This window comes from Cetorhinus maximus, chromosome 23, assembly GCF_964194155.1.
Source record: "Cetorhinus maximus chromosome 23, sCetMax3.hap1.1, whole genome shotgun sequence".
In the NCBI taxonomy this organism is placed as follows: Eukaryota; Metazoa; Chordata; class Chondrichthyes; order Lamniformes; family Cetorhinidae; genus Cetorhinus; species Cetorhinus maximus.
This window is the reverse complement of record NC_135901.1, coordinates 37,662,708-37,681,228: the sequence shown is the minus strand read 5'-3', so window position 1 is coordinate 37,681,228 and position 18,521 is coordinate 37,662,708. Positions and strand designations below refer to the sequence as shown.

Sequence of the window (18,521 nt, the reverse complement as noted above, 5' to 3'; positions counted from 1 at the left end):
TGGTCAAAAATATTATAGACACTCCTTGTCCTTCAGGATCTGTGTCCAGGGGGGAAGCTGATGGGTTTATCTCATCGTCATCATCTCATTGTCAGAATCAAACACTCTCCAGTAAAACGCAGCATGGATTAGATACAGAGTAAACCCATCAGCCTGTCCCCCGGATACAGATACTGAGGGACAGGGGGTGTCCAGGACAATGACATTTCTCACTCAGTAAGGTAGAAATTGATCCTGTATATCTCCCCATTAAAGGTGGAAATCTGGGACATCCTGTCTCCAAATACATCCCAACCTGTTCATAATGAGATTCCCAAGGTGGAGAACTGGGTCATCCTGTCTCCAAATAGATCTCACTTTGTTCACATGGAGAATCCCAGGGTGGGTAACTGGGACATCCTGTCTCCAAACACATCCCACCCTGTTCACACTGAGAATCCCAGGGTGGAGAACTTGGACATCCTGTCTCCAAACACATCCCACCCTGTTCACACTGAGAATCCCAGGGTGGGGAACTGGGACATCCTGTCTCCAAACACATTCTACCCTGTTCACACTGAGAATCCCAGGGTGGAGAACTGGGACATCCTGTCTCCAAACACATCCCACCCTGTTCACACTGAGAATCCCAGGGTGGAGAACTGGGACATCCTGTCTCCAAACACATACCACCCTGTTCACACTGAGAATTCCAAGGGTGGAATCACAGAATCACACAGTGCAGAAGAGGCCCTTCGGCCCATCAAGTCTGCACTGACACATGAGAAACACCTGACCTCCCTAATCCCATTTACGAACACTTGGTCCATAGCCTTGAATGTTATGATGTGCCAAGTGCTCATCCAGGTACTTTTTAAAGGATGTGAGGCAACCCGCCTCCACCACCCTCCCCGGCAGCACATTCCAAACTGTCACCACCCTCTGGGTAAAAACGTTTTTCCTCACATCCCCCCTAAACCTTGAGCCCCTCACCTTGAACTTATGTCCCCTTATGACTAAGGGGAACAGTTGCTCCCTATCCACGCCCCTCATAATCTTGTACACCTCGATCAGGTCGCCCCTCAGTCTACTCTGCTCCAACGAAAACAACCCAAACTGGAGAACTGGGACATCCTGTCTCCAAACACATCCCACCCTGTTCACACTGAGAATCTCAGTATTTTGGATGTGACAGCATATTCAATCTGGAGAGGAGCCGGAGTTTGGAGATGGGGCAGTAGTTTGCAAGAACGGTGGGGGTCAAAGGTTTGTTTTTGAGGAGGGGCTGATGATGGCAGATTTTAAGGAGAGACAGACACTACCTGGAGAGAAAGAACCGTTAACAATGTCAGCGAACATGGGGAAGTTGGGTGACCAGCTCAGGGGGAACTTTAGAGACAGTTTGGCCCGTTGGGCTAGTGGGAGGGAGGGAAGCAGCAGAGGCAGCTGATCAGATTGTCTCAATCTTAGTGACAAAGAAGCTCCATGAGCTCCTCACACTTGTTGTTGGAGGTGAGGATGGAGGAGACAGGGGAGAGAGCTCTTCAAAAGGAACTAACTTGTCTTTGAGATATTAAAAAGACTCGACACACTGTGTGTTGAACAGAAAGATGATTTGTTTATCCAGAATATTTACCCCTATAACTGGGCTGGAGTTTATTAACTCAGCAGAAACAGACCCTAATGAACAGCAAAATCCAACCACTGTAATTCCTTGTGAATTTGCTGGTGTCTCAGCAGGGCACATGACTGAGTGAATCCCTTCCCACACTCAGAGCAAGTGAATAGCCTTTTCCCAGTGTGAACCCGCTGGTGTGTCACCAGGATCGATGACTGAGTGAATCCCTGTCCACACTCGGTGTACAGTGAGTTCAGATGAAGTCTTGAACCCAGTCCCACAGTGAGAGCACCTGAATAGTCTCTCGTCAGTGTGAACACGTTGATGACGCATCAGGTTCCCAGAACTTTTAAAGCATTTCCCACAGTCTGGGCATTTATAAGGTCTCTTGTCAGTGAACTCGCTGGTGTGTCAACAGGTATGATGACTGAGTGAATCCCTTCCCACACTCCGTACAGGTGAATAGTCTCTCTCCACTGTGACTGCGCTGGTGTTCAGTGAGGTGAGATGACCAACTGAACCCAGTCCCACAATGAGAGCACCTGAATGGTCTCTTGTCAGTGTGAACACGTTGATGGGACATCAGGTTCCCGGAACTTTTAAAGCACTTACCACAGTCTGGGCATTTAAAAAGTCTCTCATCGGTGTGAACTCGCTGGTGTGTCTGCAGGTGGGTTGAATCAGTGAATCCCTTCCCACACTCGGAGCAGGTGAATGGCCCCTCCCCAGTGTGACTGTGCTGATGAGCTTCCCGCTCACATGGGTAATGGAATCCCTTCCCACAGTCTCCACATTTCCATGGTTTCTCCCCGGTGTAACTGTGCTTGTGTTTTGACAGGCCAGATGATCGGCTGAAGCCTCGTCCACACACAGAACACGTGTACGGTTTCTCCCCACTGTGAATGGTGCTCTGTCTTTCCATGTTCAAAATCCGATGACATTCGGGCTCCGATATACATTGTGCGACTCTGTCAGCTCCTGGTGTGATGTTTGGTTTCAGTTTCCCAACTGCCAATCCTCCCCTTCTAATACCCTGTGAATTTCAAAAAGTGACCATGAAAGCTGCTGGACTGATGTAAAAACCCAACTGGTTCACGAATGCCCACCAGGGAGAGATGTGAGGGAATAATGGTCAAATAACATGGAATTAATACAGGAACATTTGATTAAAAGCTCCTCTGGGTAAATTCACAGTAAAACATATTTTAACAGAGGTCAAAACAAGCTCGCAAAAGCAGCGAGGTTAACTCCCCTCACAACAAAGGTGAGTTTACTGATAAGAAATTCACACACTTAAAAAATGGGATTCCATGGTTCTTGCTATGATACTGACACACAAGCTACAATACTGGCTCTGATAATTAAAACCAAAAAACAGAGCAATGAAATACTCAGCCCCAAGTTTTATTATCCCACTGGACACAATACCTTGACTCAGCAACATTGACCAACAAGACTGTTACGGGAAGTTCAGTTCTCAGGAATAAATTCAAGATAACATTTCCTAGAAATTGAACAGGCACTCTCATTATAATAGGTGGACCTTTCACCAAATATAGGATACTAATTAGGGATGGTCTGTTAGTGATCAAATGGACATCTTCCACGCTACTATTAACTATACAACCCCAAGATTCATTATAAATATCTCAACTCAAACTTGAATCTTCAGATTTGTTAGGGGGAGTCATCAGATTCTCCAAGATTGACTTCAGAATTGTCCTGAACATAGCGGATCTCACATACTGGGGATGAAGGAAATATTACTTTCATATTTGATGGATATCCTTATTTACTCTTAGAATTCTTATATCTGTAACAAGTAAAGATTACATTTTGGACTCTCTTATTGAGATCGGAACTAGTTAGCTTTTCTTTTTGGGATTTACTTAGCTTTGCAAATTACAGTCTTTGCATAATCACCAGATCACATGCTTTCTTATTGTGACAGATTCTTAAAAAATATTCTTAAAACTTAAGCTGCCTCACCTCGTCTTCTGCATCACTCAGTGAACCCAACTCCTATTCTCTTGAAGGTCGGGGAATATTTACTGAGGAGTTGAACCCAGACCCTTATAACATTCAGGAAGATTACAATTGAGTTAATATGTTATTGAAACTTAGACTATCAGGAGGATAGTCTTGACTGGTTTTCTTCCTTTGGCTGATGGCAAGTTGGATTCATTGGAACCAATGATGTGTCTTTGAGTCAAGCTCCCTCTTGCCAAAGTTGAAGAAAATTTATTGAGAGATACAACTGATTCTGTTATCCCCAAGAATAAGGAGCATGGATTGTAAAACATCACAAGGGACCCTGCCACTCGGTCTGCGCCTACACAAAATTCTGGGTTCCATGGCAGGAGAAAGATAGTGAGAGAGAGAGAGAGAAAAAGTGAGTGAGGGAGAGAGAGAGAGAGAGAGAGCAGGGGTGAAGGAGCAAGATTTCATATATCTGCAACGCAACCAGAGTGTTGACAGAATCTCCCAAACCCTCAACCTCCACCACCCAGAAGGACCAGGGTAGCAGGTGTATGTGAACACCATCATCTCCAAGTTCATCTCCAAGTCACACACCATCCTGACTTGTCTGACAACCAGTACTGGGTGAACAGAAATTTCCTCCATTTTAATATTGGGAAGATTGAAGCCATTGTCTTCAGCCTCCGCTACAACCTCAACTCCCTAGATACCTACTCCATCCCTCTCCCTGACAACGGTCTGAGGCTGAACCAGACTGTTCACAACCATGGCAAAATATTTCACCCCAAGATGAGCTTCCAACCACATATCCACATCATCACCAAGACCGCCTATTTCCACCTCAGTAACATCGCCCGACTCTAGCCCAGTCTCAGCTCATCTGCTCCTGAAACTCTCATCCATTCCTTTGTTACCTCCAGACTTAACTATCCTAACACACTCCCACAAATATTCCAAAAACATTGCCCCTTATAAAGATGGCGGCCACGCATGCGCCCCGTTGCTCATTGCAATTAAAATGAAGATGTGTGTTTATGAAAGGTGTCAGGTAGAAAATACAACCAAGAGGAATAAAGAAGGTTCAGGGGGGAGGTGAAAAAGCATATTAGAGAAACAAAGGGGAATTATGAGAAAATACTGGCAGCCAACATCAATTTGGGATTCCCAAAGTCTTCTATAGGCATATAAATAGAAAAAGGGCAGTAAAGGGAGGAGCAGGGCCGATTAGGCACCTATAAGGGAATTTACACATGGACGAAGGGGCCATTGCTGAGGTATTAAATGAACACATTGCATCCGTCTTTACCAAGGAGGTAGATGCTACCCAGGCCAAAATGACAGATGATGAAACTCTGCCACTAGGAGGGTTCAAAATTGATAAGGAGGAAGTGTTGAATAGACTGTCGGTACTTAAAGTTGACAAGGCACCGGGACTGGATGAGATGCATCCAAAGTTATTGAAGGAAGAGAGAGTAGAACTTGCAGGGGGACTGGCCATAATTTTTTCAGTCTTCTCGAGACTCAGGGGAGGTGCCAGAGGACTGGAGAATTGCAAACATTATGTCCTTGTTCAAAAAAGGTTGTGAGGATAAGCCCAGCAATTACAGACCAGTTAGTTTAACTTCAGTTCTGAAGGAGAGTCATACGGACATGAAACACCAACACTGTTTCTCTCTCCACAGATGCTGTCAGACCTGCTGACTTTTTCCAGCATTTTCTGTTTTTGTTTCAGATTTCCAGCATCCACAGTTTTTTGTTTTTTATCTTAGTTTAACTTCAATGGTGGGCAAGATTCTAGAAACAATTATTCAGGATAGAATTAGTACTCACATGGTAAAATATGGGTTGATAAGGAAGATCCAGCATGGATTTCTAAAGGGGAAATCGTGTTTAACCAACTTGCTGGAGTTTTTTGAAGAGGTAACAGAAAAGGTCAATGAGGATAATGCTGTTGATGTGATGTACATGGACTTTCAAAAGGCATTGATACAGTGCCACACAACAGACTTGTGAGAAAAGTTATTGCTCAAGGAATAAAAGAGACATTGGCAACATGGATACAAAATTGGCTGTAAAATAGGAAGTAGAGAGTAATGGTCAATGGATATTTTTCAGGCTGGAGGAAGGTTTGTAGTGGAGTTCCCCAGGGGCCAGTATTGGGACCTTGCTTTTCCTGATATATATTAATGATCTAGATCTTGGTGTACAGGGTACAATTTCAAAGTTTGCGGATGGTACAAAGCTTGGAAGTGTTGTAAACTGCAAAGGAGGACAGTGTAGAACTTCAAAAGGACATAAACAAGTTGGTGGAGTGGGCAAATAGGTGACAGAAGAAGTTCAATGCAGAGAAGTGTGAGGTGATGCATTTTGGTAGGAAGAAAATGGACAGATAATATAAAATTAGGGGTGAAATTTTAAAGGGGGTGCAGGAGCAGAAAGGCCTGGGTGTATACGTGCCTGGATCATTGAAGGTGGTGAGAATTGTTAATAAAGCATATAGCATCCTGGGCTTTATTAATAGGGGCATAGAGTACAAGAGAAAGGAGGTTATATTTAATTTATATAAGTCACTCATTAGACCTCAGCTGGAATATTGTGTACAGTTCTGGGCATCACATTACAGAAAGGATGTGGACATATTGGAGAGAGTGCAGAAGAGGTTAACAAGAGTGGTTCCAGGGACTAGAAACTTCAGCAATGAGGATAGATTGGAGAGGTTGGGACTGTTCTCCTTGGAGAGAAGGCGGCGAAGAGGAGATTTGATAGAGATGTTCAAAATTATGAGGGGACTGGACAGAGTAGATAGGGAAAAGCCATTCCTGCTCTTATAAGAATCAAGAACGAGAGGACAGATGTAAAGTGATTTGCAACAGAAACAAATGTGAAGCGAGAAAAAACTTTTTCACAAAACGAGTGGTTCGCATCTGGAATACACTCCCTGGTAGTGTGGTGGAGGCAGGTTCAATCAAGGCATTCAAGAGGGCATTAGGTGACTATCTGAATAGAAACAATGTGCAGTGGTACGGGGAAAAGGCAGAGCAATGGCACTAGGTCAGAATGTTCATTTGGAGAGCCGGTGCAGACACGATGGGCCAAATGGCCTCCTTCTGTGCTGTTAAAATTCTGTGATGACACAGCGTGAGTGCTGGTCTCTGTAGCTGGTGGCTGCAGTTTCCTCTGAACGGTTAACTGTTGTGAGCTAGAGTGTGGGTGTTGGGCAGAAGCCAATGTGGATTACTTCAGAGTGATCACTCCAGAGCGAGACTGGGAGGCAGAGCAAGAAGAGCGGTGGCCTTGGGAAGGTTTTAAAAAAGTGGGATCTGAGAGTCAAAGCGGAGATTTAAAAAGTGTGGGACTGAGAGTCAGAGCGGAGATTTAAAAAGAGCGGGACTGAGAGTCAAAGCTGAGATTTAAAAAGAGAGGGAGCTGAGAGTCAAAGCGGAGATTTAAAAAGAGCGGGAGCTGAGAGTCAGAGCGAAGATTTAAAAAGAGCGGGAGCTGAGAGAGCGGAGATTTAAAAAGCGCAGGACTGAGAGAGCGGAGATTTAAAAAGAGCGGGAGCTGAGAGAGCGGAGATTTAAAAAGAGCGGGAGCTGAAAGAGCAGAGATTTAAAAAGAGTGGGAGCTGAGAGAGCAGAGATTTAAAAAGAGCGGGAGCTGAGAGAGCGGAGATTTTAAAAAGAGCGGGAGCTGAGAGAGCAGAGATTTAAAAAGAGCGGCAGCTGAGAGTCAGAGCGGAGATTTAAAAAGAGCGGGAGCTGAGAGTCAAAGCGGAGATTTAAAAAGAGCGGGAGCTGAGAGTCAAAGCGGAGATTTAAAAAGAGCGGGAGCTGAGAGTCAGAGCGGAGATATAAAAAGAGCGGGAGCTGAGAGTCAGAGCGGAGATTTAAAAAGAGCGGGAGTTGAGAGAGCGAAGATTTAAAAAGAGCGGGAGTTGAGAGAGCGGAGATTTAAAAAGAGCGGGAGTTGAGAGAGCGGAAATTTAAAAAGCGCGGGACTGAGAGTCAGAATGGAGATTTAGAAAGAGCGGGAGCTGAGCTCAGGGCTGAAAGCTGTGTGAGGACAGAGTGAGAGTTCCGGGGAGACTCAGGGCTGAAAGCTGTGTGAGGACAGAGTGAGAGTTCCGGGGAGACTCAGGGCTGAAAGTGGCGCAAGGTGGTCACGATTCAAAAAGTGACACGATGCAGGGGACACAGCTGATTGTTAAGTAGGGTCAGGTGAGTTATTCTACTTTTTCTACTAATTAAACTGCTGCAGTGCATTAGTTTAAACAAAATAAGGTGAGGACTTTGGACTGGAGTGGGAGTGTTTGCAGTAGAATAAGGCCCCTAGCGTAGTTAGTGTTCTTTAAAGGGAGTAACTAACAAGCTTAATCTAAAGGGAAATCATGGCAGCAGAGCTCGCACCTGTGATATGCTCCTCCTGTACTATGTGGAAAGTAATGGACACTTCCAGTGTTCCTGGTGGCCATGTGTGCAGGAGGTGTGTTCAGCTGCAGCTACTGGCTAACCACATTTCGGAGCTGGAGCTGAGATTATTGTGGACAGCACGTTGAAGTGAGGTGGTCACACCACTGGTAAAGACTGAACAGGCAGGGAGGGCACCAGGCAGAGTAGAGGAATGCAGGTAGTACAGGAGTCCCCTGTGGCTGCCCTCCTTTCTAACAGATATAACATTTTAGATACTGTTGGGGGAGACAACTTTTCAGGGGAAAGAAGCAGCAGCCAAGTCCATGGCATCACGGGTGGTGCTGCTGCACAAGAGGGGAGGAAGAAGAGTGGCAGGGCTATAGAGATAAAGGATTCAATAGTAAGGAGAACAGACAGGCGTTTCTGCAGCTGGAAAAGAGACTCCAGGATGGTATGTTGCCTCCCTGGTGCCAGGGTCAAGGATGTCTCAGAGAGGCTGCAGCACATTCTGAAGGGGGAGGGTGAACAGTCAATTGAAGTGGCACATAATTGGTCCCAACGACATAGGTAAAAAAAAGCGATGAGGTCCTACAAGCTGAATACAGGGAGTCAGGACGTAAATTAAAAAGTCAGACCTCAAAGGTACTAGTGAGAGTAGAAATAACAGAATCTATCAGATGAATACATGGCTGAAGAAATGGTTTGGGGGAGCGATTCAGGTTCCTGGGACATTGGGACAGGTTCTGGGGAAGGTGTGGCCAGTACAACAGGACAGGTGGCATCTGGGCAGGACCGGGACCAATGTCCTCAGGGGGGTATTTGCTAGTGCGGTCGAGGAGGGTTTAAACTAGAATGGCAGGGGGATGGGAACCTGAGCAGGGAGACAGAGGAGGGGGAAACAAGGATAGAAACAAAAGACAGGAAAGTAAGGAGCAAAAGTGGAAGCACAAAAAAACAAGGGCGAAAAACAAATGGGATCAGAGTACAAAATAAAGCGAAGATGACTAACAAGGTTAAAAAGACAAGTCCAAAGGCATTGTATCTTAATGCTCGGAGCATTCGCAATAAGGTAGATGAATTAACAGCGCAAATGGGTATAAACGGTTATAATATAGTTGCAATTATGGAGACATGGCTGCAAGGTGACCAAGGATGGGAACTGAACATCCAGGGTATTCAACATTTAGGGAGGACAGAAAAATCGAAAAGGAGGTGGGGTAGCATTGTTAGTAAAGGAGGAAATCAATGCAATAGTGAGGAAGGATATTGGCACGGAAAATCACGATGTGGAATCTGTTTGAGTGGAGACAGGAAACACGAAGGGGCAGACAACGTTGGTGGGGGTTGTCTATAGGCCCCCAAACAGTAATGGAGATGTAAGGGAAGGCATTAAGCAGGAAATTAGAGACGCATGTAATCAGGGTACAACTGTAATCATGGGTGACTTTAATCGACATATAGATTTGACAAACCAAACTAGCTATAATACTGTGGAGGACGATTTCCTGGAGTGTGTGCAAGATGGTTTTTAGACCAATACATTGAGGAACCAATGAACGAGCAGGCTATCCTAGATTGGGTATTGTGCAATGAGAATGGATTAATTAACAATCTTGTTGTTCGGGGTCCCTTGGGGAAGAACGACCATAAAATGATAGAATTGTTCATTAGGATCAAGGGTGAAGAAGTTGAATCCAAAACTAGGGTCCTGAATCTAAACAAAGGGAACTTCAAGGTATGAGGTGTGAGTTGGCATTGATGGATTGGGGAACCTTACTAAAAGGGTTGGCAGTGGATAAGCAATGGCTAATATTTAAGTAACGTATGCATGAATTAGAACAATTATTCATTCCTGTCTGGCGCAAAAATAAAAAAAGGAAAGGTGGCTCAACCATGGCTTAAAAAAGAAATTATGGATCGTATTAGACCCAAAGACGAGACATATAAGATTTCCAGAATAAGCAGCAAGTCTGAGGATTGGGAGCAGTTCAGAATTCAGCAAAAGTGGACAAAAAGATTGGTTGAGAAGAGGAAAATGGAGTATGATAGTAAATTTGCAAGTAACATAAAAAAACTGACTGCAAAAGCACCTGTAAAAATATAAAGAGAAAACGATTAGCAAAGACAAATGTAGGTCCCTTATAGTCAGAAACTGGGGAAAGTATAATGGGGAACAAAGAAATGGCAGAAGAATTGAACACATTTTTTTGTTCTGTCTTCACCAAAGAAAGCACAAATAATTTCCCAGAAATGTTAGGGAACCAAGAGTCTAGTGAGAGGGAGGAATTGAAGAAAATCAGTATTAGTTAAAAAACAAGGTGCAAGAGAAATTAATGGGGTTAAAGGCTGAAAATTCCCCAGGGCCCGATAATCTACATCCAAGAGCACTAAAGGAAGTGGCCCTGGAAATATTGGATGCATTGGTGGTCATATTCCAAAATTCTTTTGACTCTGGAGCAGTTCATACAGATTGGAGGGTGGCAAATGTAACCCCACTATTTAAAAAAGAGGGAGAGAAAAAACAGAGAATCACAGACAGTTAGCCTAACATTAGTAGTGGGGAAAATGCTAGAGTCTATTGTTAAAGGTGTGGTAACAGAACACTTGGAAAGCATTAACGAGATTAGACAAAGTCAGCATGGGTTTATGAAAGGGAAATCATGCTTAACTGATCTACTGGAGTTTTTTGAGGATGTAACTAGTTGAATAGATACAGGAGAACCAGTGGATGTGGTGTATTTGGATTTCAAAAAGGCTTTTGATGAGATACCACTTAAGAGATTCTGTTGGGCAAAATTAAAGTACATGGGATTGGGGGTAATATACTGGCATGGATTGAGAATTGGTTGACAGACCGGAAACAGAGAGTGGGAATAAATGGGTCTTTTTCCAGGTGGCAGGCAGTGATGTACTGCAGGGATCAGTGCTTGTGCCCCAGCTATTCATGATATATATAAATGACTTGGATGAGGGAACCAAATGCAATATTTCTAAGTTTGCTGATGACACAAAACTGGGCGGAGCTGTGAAGAGGATGCAAGGAGGCTTCAGGGCAATTTAGACAAGTTGTGTGTGTGGGCAAACACATGGCAGATGCAGTGTAACGTGGATAAAGGTGAAGTTATACGCTTTGGTGTGAAAAAACAGAAAGGCAGAGTATTATTTAAATGGTGATATATTAGGAAATGTGGATGTACAAAGGGATCTGGGTGTCCTTGTACACCAGTCAATGAAAGTAAATAGGCAAGGGCAGCAAGCAATTAGGAAGGCAAAGGGTATGTTAGCCTCCATTGCAAGAGAAATGTCTTGTTTCAGGGTCTGTGTGAGAGACATGTCCTTGGCAGAGATAACAGGCCTGTCCTGTGTTTGTCAGCTAGCAAGCTATGGAAGCTTTCTTCATAAGACAGAGAGTGAGCTATTTCTGTAATATTCCATAAATTTCTGAAGATCTTATAAGGTTATTAGACAGTGATTTCTTACAGTCCGTTACTTGGATTGAACTTGTCTTCATTCCTGTGCCGAGGGGATTTCTGTATCAGGCGGGAGGGGTAACATTTGGGAACTCTCGATTCTCCACCAATTCCCATTCCCCTTCTTTCTGGTGGATAATGGAGGTGTCACTGTGAGTAATGTACAAGTCAGTAAGAATTGTCAGCAAGGATTAGTCAGCACTTTCTAATTGGAGATGTTAATCAGTGGAACCTCTCAGACACTGAATTGTAGAGTTCGTACCAAAGATCAATTTAGGATTGAAGTAAAAGTTCAGAATCTTGTTGTAAAGTAATTTCTGATCCGAGTTCCTGAATTGTGGGGAAAGATCAGAGACAGCGGTTCTTAAAGGGACACTGCAGCCCGAGAACACAATCAGCTATAGATCCATAATATTAAACTCCAGCCCAGTAACAGCGATTATCAACATCAGCAGAAACAAACCCCAACTGTCAAAATGAACACTGTTCAGTCCTGGATGTGATTAACAGCAGCAACGACAGCAGAATCCAACTCCTGCAGTCACTTGTGAACTCGCTTGTGTTTCAGCAGCTGGGATGTCTGAGTGAATCCCTTCCCACACTCGGAGCAGGTGAACGGCCTCTCTCCAGTGTAAACTCGCTGGTGAGTCACCAGGTTGGAAAACTGAGTGAATCCCTTCCAACAAATGGAGCAGGTGAACGGCTTCTCTCCCGTGTGAAGTCGCTGGTGTCTCAACAAGTTGCAAAAATACCCAAATCTCTTTCCACAGAAGTTACAACTGAACGGCCTCTGCTCAGTGTGAGTTTGCTGGTGCTGCTGCAGGTCAGAGGACCCAGTGAATCCCTTCCCACATACCGTGCAGGTGAACTGCCTCTCTCCAGAGTCAACCCGCTGGTGTGTCCACAGTGCGGATGACTGAGTGAATTTCTTCCCACACTCAGGGTAACTGAATGGCCTCTCCCCAGTGTGAATTCACTGGTGTGCATTGAGGTTGGATGAAGACCTGAATCTCTCTCCACAGGAAGTACAGCTGAACGGCCTCTCCTCAGTGTGAACTCACTGGTGCTTCAGCAGGTCAGAGGACCCAGTGAATCCTTTCCCACATACAGGGCAGGTGAACGGTCTCTTTCCCGTGTGAACTAGCTGGTGTCTCAGTAGGCTGGTTAACTGTGTGAATCGCTTCCCACACTCGGAACAGGTGAGCGGTTTCTCTCCAGTGTGTAACTGCTGGTGTGCTAGAAGTTGAGATGACTGAGTGAAACCCTTCCCACACTCGGGGCAGGAGAACGGCCTCTCCCCAGTGTGACTGCGTTTCCAGATGGGAAGGACAATTGAATCCCTTCCCACAGTCCCCACATTTCCACGGTTTCTCCATGGTGTTGGTGTCCCTGTGTCTCTCCAGGTTGGGCGATCAATTGAAGACTCGTCCACACACAGAGAACACGTGTACAGTTTCTCCCCGCTGTGAATGGTGTGATTTTTTTTCAGGCTGTGTAACTGTTTAAAGCTCTTTCCACAGTCAGTTCACTGGAACACTCTCACTCGGGTGTGTGTGTGTCTCGGTGCTTTTCCAGTCACACTGATGTTTGAAATCTTTTCCCACAGACAGAACTGACAAACATTTCTCCTTCCACAGTCAAAGACGATGATTTTCAGGTCCTGATGAATCAAGTGACTTTATCAGATCTTGAACTGATATTTGGTTTGAGTTTCCCGTCTGCAAATTCTCCCCTTCTAATTCTCTGCAAAAGGAGTTTACAAAAGTCATCACTGTAAGAACAGGATAGAAATTCAGAACAGACAATTCATGGAACATTTCTTCCTCTCTTGTTTCCCCAAAGCTACAAATCCCCGTCCCACACACTCTTCCTCCTCCCTGTGCTGAAATCCAAACAGAGATTTGGACAATTCTTTCTGTATCTTTTTAACAAATTCCTACAACTGGTGATAACAATATGTTTGATCATTCACTTCAGTCATTACTCATGACAAAACATTAATCTGAAACCCCCTGACCGACCAGACAGAATAGCAAACGTTAACCTTGTGTCCAAAACTTACTGTGTGGTGATTTAATGAGTGATCGTGAAGGTGGTTTCTCCAAACCTCCCAGGGTTTCCTTCCTTCCTTCTCTCCCTCGCTAACTGAGTGAAACCTGGGATCAGTCTCATGGCCCATTCTGGTTCCTGCTTCTCTTCCTGATGACTAATTAACTCCAATTAAACACTGAGAAGACTGAAGACACTTTTAATTGGAAAAAATTCTGAGGGACAGGATTAATCTCCACTTGGAGAGGCAGCGATTAATCAGGGATAGTCAGCATGACTTTGTCAGGGGGAGATCATGTCCAATAAATTTGATTGAATTTTTCGAGGTGTCTAGTTGTGTCGATGAGGGTAGTGCAGTTGATGTAGTCTACATGAACTTCAGTTAGGCTTTTGACAAGGTCCCACATGGGAAAATGGTCAAGAAGGTAAGAACCCATGGGATCTAGGGCAATTTGGATCCAAAATTGGCTCAGTGTCAGGAGGCAGAGGGTGATGGTCGAAGGTTGTTTTTGCGATTTGAAGCCTGTGATATGTAGTATGCTGCAGGGATTGGTGCTGGGACCCTTGCTGTTTCTAGTGTACATTAATGGTTTAGACGTGAGCATAGGAGTTCGCAAATGACACGCAAATTGGTCATGTTGTAAATGGTGAGGAGGAAAGCCTTAGATTACAGGATGATATAGATGGGCTGATAAGATGGGCAGAGAGGTGGCAAACGGAATTTATTCCTGAAAAGTGTGAGGTGATGCATTTTTGGAACAGCAAGGGAATACACAATGAATTGTAGGACCCTAGGAAGTACAGAGGATCAGAGGGACCTTGGTGTACATGTCCATAGACCTCTGATTAGCAGCACAGATAGACGAGGTGGTTAAGAAGGCATATGGGATACTTGCCTTTATTAGCCAAGGCATAGAGTATAAGAGCAGGGAGGTTATGTTGGAGCTGTATAAAACGCTAGTTAGACCATAGCTGGAGTACTGTGTGCAGTTCTGGTTGCCACACTATAGGAAGGATGTGATTGCACTGGAGAGGGTGCAGAGGAGATTCACCAGGATGTTGCCTGGGCTGGAGCGTTTCAGCTATGAAGAGAGACTGGATAGGCTAGGGTTGTTTTCCTTAGAGCAGAGAAGGCTGAGGGGGGACCTGATTGAGGTAAACAAAGTTATGAGGGGGGGCATAGATAGGAAGAAAGTTTTCCCCTTAGTGGAGGTGTCAATAACCAGGGGGCATAGATTTAAGGTAAGGGGCAGGAGGTTTAGAAGAGATTTGAGGAGGGATTATTTCACCCAGAGGGTGGCTGGAATCTGGAACAAGCTGCCTGAGGGAGTGGTAGAGGCAGGAGGCCTCACAACATTTAAGAAGTATTTAGATGAATATTGGAAACGCCAGAGCACACAGGACTATGGGCCATGTGCTGGAAAATGGGATTAGAATAGATAGGTGCTTGGTGGCAGGCACAGACATGATGGGCCGAAGGGCCTGTTTCTGTGCTGTATAACTAAAGGACCATCTATGACTTTTCTGGTCCCTGCTCCAATCTCCATTTCCCTACATACCAACTCCATCCCTCTCCCTGGGAAGAGTCTTGGATTAAGCCAGTCTCTTCACAACTTCGGTGTTACATTTCATCTCAAGGTAAGCTTCTGACCTCAAATCTGTGCCACCACTAAGATCACCTGTTCCCACCTCTGTAACATCACCCGACCTCACCCTGTCTTAGTGCATCTGCCGCTGAAACCCTCATCCCTGCTGTTGCTACCACCAGACGCGAACGACTATTCCAACACACTTTTTTTCATTCATTCCGGGGATGTGGGCTTCGCTGGCTGGGTCAGCATTTATTGCCCATCCTGAGTTGCCCTTGACAAGGCGGTGGTGAGCTGCCTTCTTGAACCGCTGCAGTCCATGTGGTGTTTGGATGGCTTCAGGTTTACAGAGGGGAGAATGTGGGAGCTACACTGCGCGGATCTCCCACATTCTTCCCTCTGTAAACCTGAAGCCATCCAAACGTTTGCTGTCTGTGTCTTCACTCGCAGCGAGTCCCGTTCCCCTAACATCCCTCTGCTTCCTCACCTGCCTTGGCTCCCGGTCAAAAAACAACTTGTTTTTAAAATTCTCATCCTTGTTTTTAAATCCCAAATAAGGGTAGTGGAGTTGATGTAGTCTATGTGGACAACATCTTTCCCTATCTCTGCAATATCCTCCAGCCCCACAACCCTCTAAGATATCTGCACTGCTCGAATTTTCTATTTTAATCACTCCACCATTAGTGACCATGCCTTCAGTACCCTCATCCCCAAACTTTCAAAATCTCTCCCTCTGTCTGCTACACCTTCCTCCTTTAAGACACTTGAATATTGCTAAAAAAAAGAGACATTCTGTCACAGCTTTTTATCTTGTCCTCATCAGGACAAACGCAAGAACATCAAATTTCAAAGATTATCGGTCAGTCTCGTAATGTGACTCATTTACACTTGCTAGAAACTACATATACTCATGCAGAGTGAACTGTCCCTTCCAGGCAGAAGGAACATGACCAGGGCCAGTGGATAATGCGTCTGCCTATGGATCCGAAGATTGTAGACTTGACTACTACCTGGCTTGAGGATACTTTAAGGGGAGGGGGTGGCATAGTGGTATTTTCACTAGGCGAGTATTCCAGAGACCCAGGGTAATGCTCTGGAAACCCAGATTCGAATCGCACCATGGCAGATGGCGGTGATGACCATGAAGCCATTGCCAATTGTCGTAAAAACCCATCTGGTTCACTAATGTCCTTTCAGGAAAGAAATCTGCCGTCCTTGTCTGTTTGGTCTACATGTGACTCCAGACTCACAGCAATGTGGTTGGCTCTTAAATGCCCTTTGAACAAGGGTAATTTGAGATGGGCAATAATGGGCACATCCCATGAACAAGAAAAAGACATCACACCTTGTATTGAATTAAACAAAATCATGGGGGACAATAGCTCCATGGTGCATTCTCCATGGCAATGACCAATCAAAGCTGACTGGCCAACCAATCCCTTTTCTCATGCAGTATAAATTGTTGTTCCCTTTGAAATTTGATATTCTTGTGTCTGTCCTGATGAGCGCAAGTCGAAAAGTTTCTACAGCTTGTCTCTTTTTTCAGTAATAATCAAATTCTGTTGAAACAAGTGACTATTTAACACTGCTTCAAACTCTTTCCCCAAGCTTCTGGTCACCTGCTCTAATATCTCCTTATGCCTCTGGGTGTCACACTTTGTTTTATAATTTCCCTGTGAAACTCACTGGGATGATTTATGATGTTAATAGAAGTTGTTGTTGTTTCTGACTGTTACCCTGATCTCCTGTTTTACAACAACCCATTGATTTCACACCAAACTCTATCTCTGATTTACTGTCCCTCCTGCAGGTCATTCATCCGTGATAGCAGCCGCTTTGAAGGTGGCGGCCACGCATGCGCCCTGTTGCACCTTGCCCTTCACAAAGATGGCGGCCGCACAAGCTCACAGATGCTCATTGCCCCCTAGAAAGATGGCGGCCGTTAGCTGGGGCCTATTTCCGGAAAATAGGCCTCAGCCTTCGTCCATCTAAACGCGGAAACGATGGCTCCTTATTGAGGGTTTGGGGCCGACACCGTGAGTTTATGAAGCCTCCCAACCTACCCGTTGGCCCTCTCCATGTTCACGGTTTTACTTTCGGCTCTGAATTCGCACTCGATCTTTCTAAAACCCGCATTATAATTCCGCTCGCTCGAGCTCACTTACCGTCTGTTCCAACGGACTGCGCATGCTCCATCTCAGAATGATTGACGGCAGCTCCGACCAATAGGAAGAGGATGGTGCGCCGGCATGACCGAGGGGGAGCCGCTGGTCCTCCAACCAATCGGAGTGAATGAGGGGGCGGAGCCGGCTGAGAGTGAAGGATGCGCATTGCCGGTGCAGGACCGGGATGAAGGCGATGCAGCTGAAGGTCCTGGCGATGAGAAGGGGACGAGTGCAGGAGAGGAATGGAGCCGGAGGGTGGACTGGGAGGGTTCACAAACACCCGGTGTAGGACTCCACACCCGGATTAGAAACTCCCGGAGCCCAGTTTACACCGAGTGTTTGGAAACTCCTTTTACAGGGGCTTAGAAGGGGAGGATTTACACACACTAACTCAAACCCAGAGAAATGTTTGTCTCTCAATTTCTATCCTGGACTGACAGGGATGGATTTTTAAAATAATCCTTTTACAGGATTTTCAATGGGAAGGATTTGCAGGCGGGAAATTCCATCCAAACTTCACATTAACATCTGACGGAGTAACTGGATTCATCAGAACCTGAATCTTACTGGACTTTGACTGTGGAAGGAAAAAGGTTTGTCTGTTCTGTTTGTCAGAAAAAGTTTCAGGTATCGATGTGACTGAAAAAGCACCGAGATATTCAAAATCCAGGTTAGACCGCACCTGAGCTACTGCAATAAAAATAAAAAAATGCTGGAAATGCTCAGCAGGTCAGGCAGCATCTGTGGCGAGAAACAGAGTTAGCGTTTCAGTTCAACATGACCTTTGATCAGAACAGGAATACTGTGTTCAATTCTGGGCAGCACACCTTAGGAAGGATAGACTGTATTGGACTTAGTGGGAGTGCAGTGCAGATTTACCTGAATGATACCTGCACTCCAAAATTTAAATTATGAGGAGACAGTAAACAAATGAGTCCGAGTAATTAGAGCACAGAAAGAAGCCATTCAGCTTATTGAGTTCTGCAAGCTCTCTAGAGCAATCCAGTCTGTCCCATTCCCCTCCTGTATCCCCAAGGCCCTGCAAGTTTATTTCCCTCGACATTCAATCTCCATTTCAAATCACTGCTCATGTCTGCTTCCATTTGCCTCCTAGGCAGTGAGTTCTGGGTTATTACGACTCACTGTGTAAAAAGTTCTTCCTGCATTTGTCCTGTCTATATTGTCCATAACCTTCAATCTAATCCTTATACCATCAGCTAATGGTAGGACAGGCTCGAGGGGCTAAATGGCCAACTCCTCGA

General features: G+C 45.1%; 2 protein-coding genes across 2 annotated transcripts in view; one reads left to right on the top strand and one right to left on the bottom strand.

The window, feature by feature from the left end:
- Positions 1–18,521, top strand: part of LOC144697489 (uncharacterized) — a 61,234-nt gene that overhangs the window by 31,154 nt on the left and 11,559 nt on the right. The window lies entirely within an intron of this gene.
- On the bottom strand, positions 1,578–11,561 carry LOC144697534 (uncharacterized). The gene is made up of 2 exons (XM_078569573.1): positions 11,467–11,561; positions 1,578–2,630 (listed from the first exon to the last, which is right to left on the bottom strand). Exon 2 carries the CDS (start codon positions 2,517–2,519, stop codon positions 1,989–1,991), a length of 531 nt encoding a protein of 176 aa, XP_078425699.1. The 5' UTR covers positions 2,520–2,630; positions 11,467–11,561; the 3' UTR covers positions 1,578–1,988.

Bases quoted from the DNA above. Each gene is read 5' to 3' on its own strand.
- LOC144697534 (XM_078569573.1), bottom strand. From the start codon at position 2,519: ATGGAAAGACAGAGCACCATTCACAGTGGGGAGAAACCGTACACGTGT.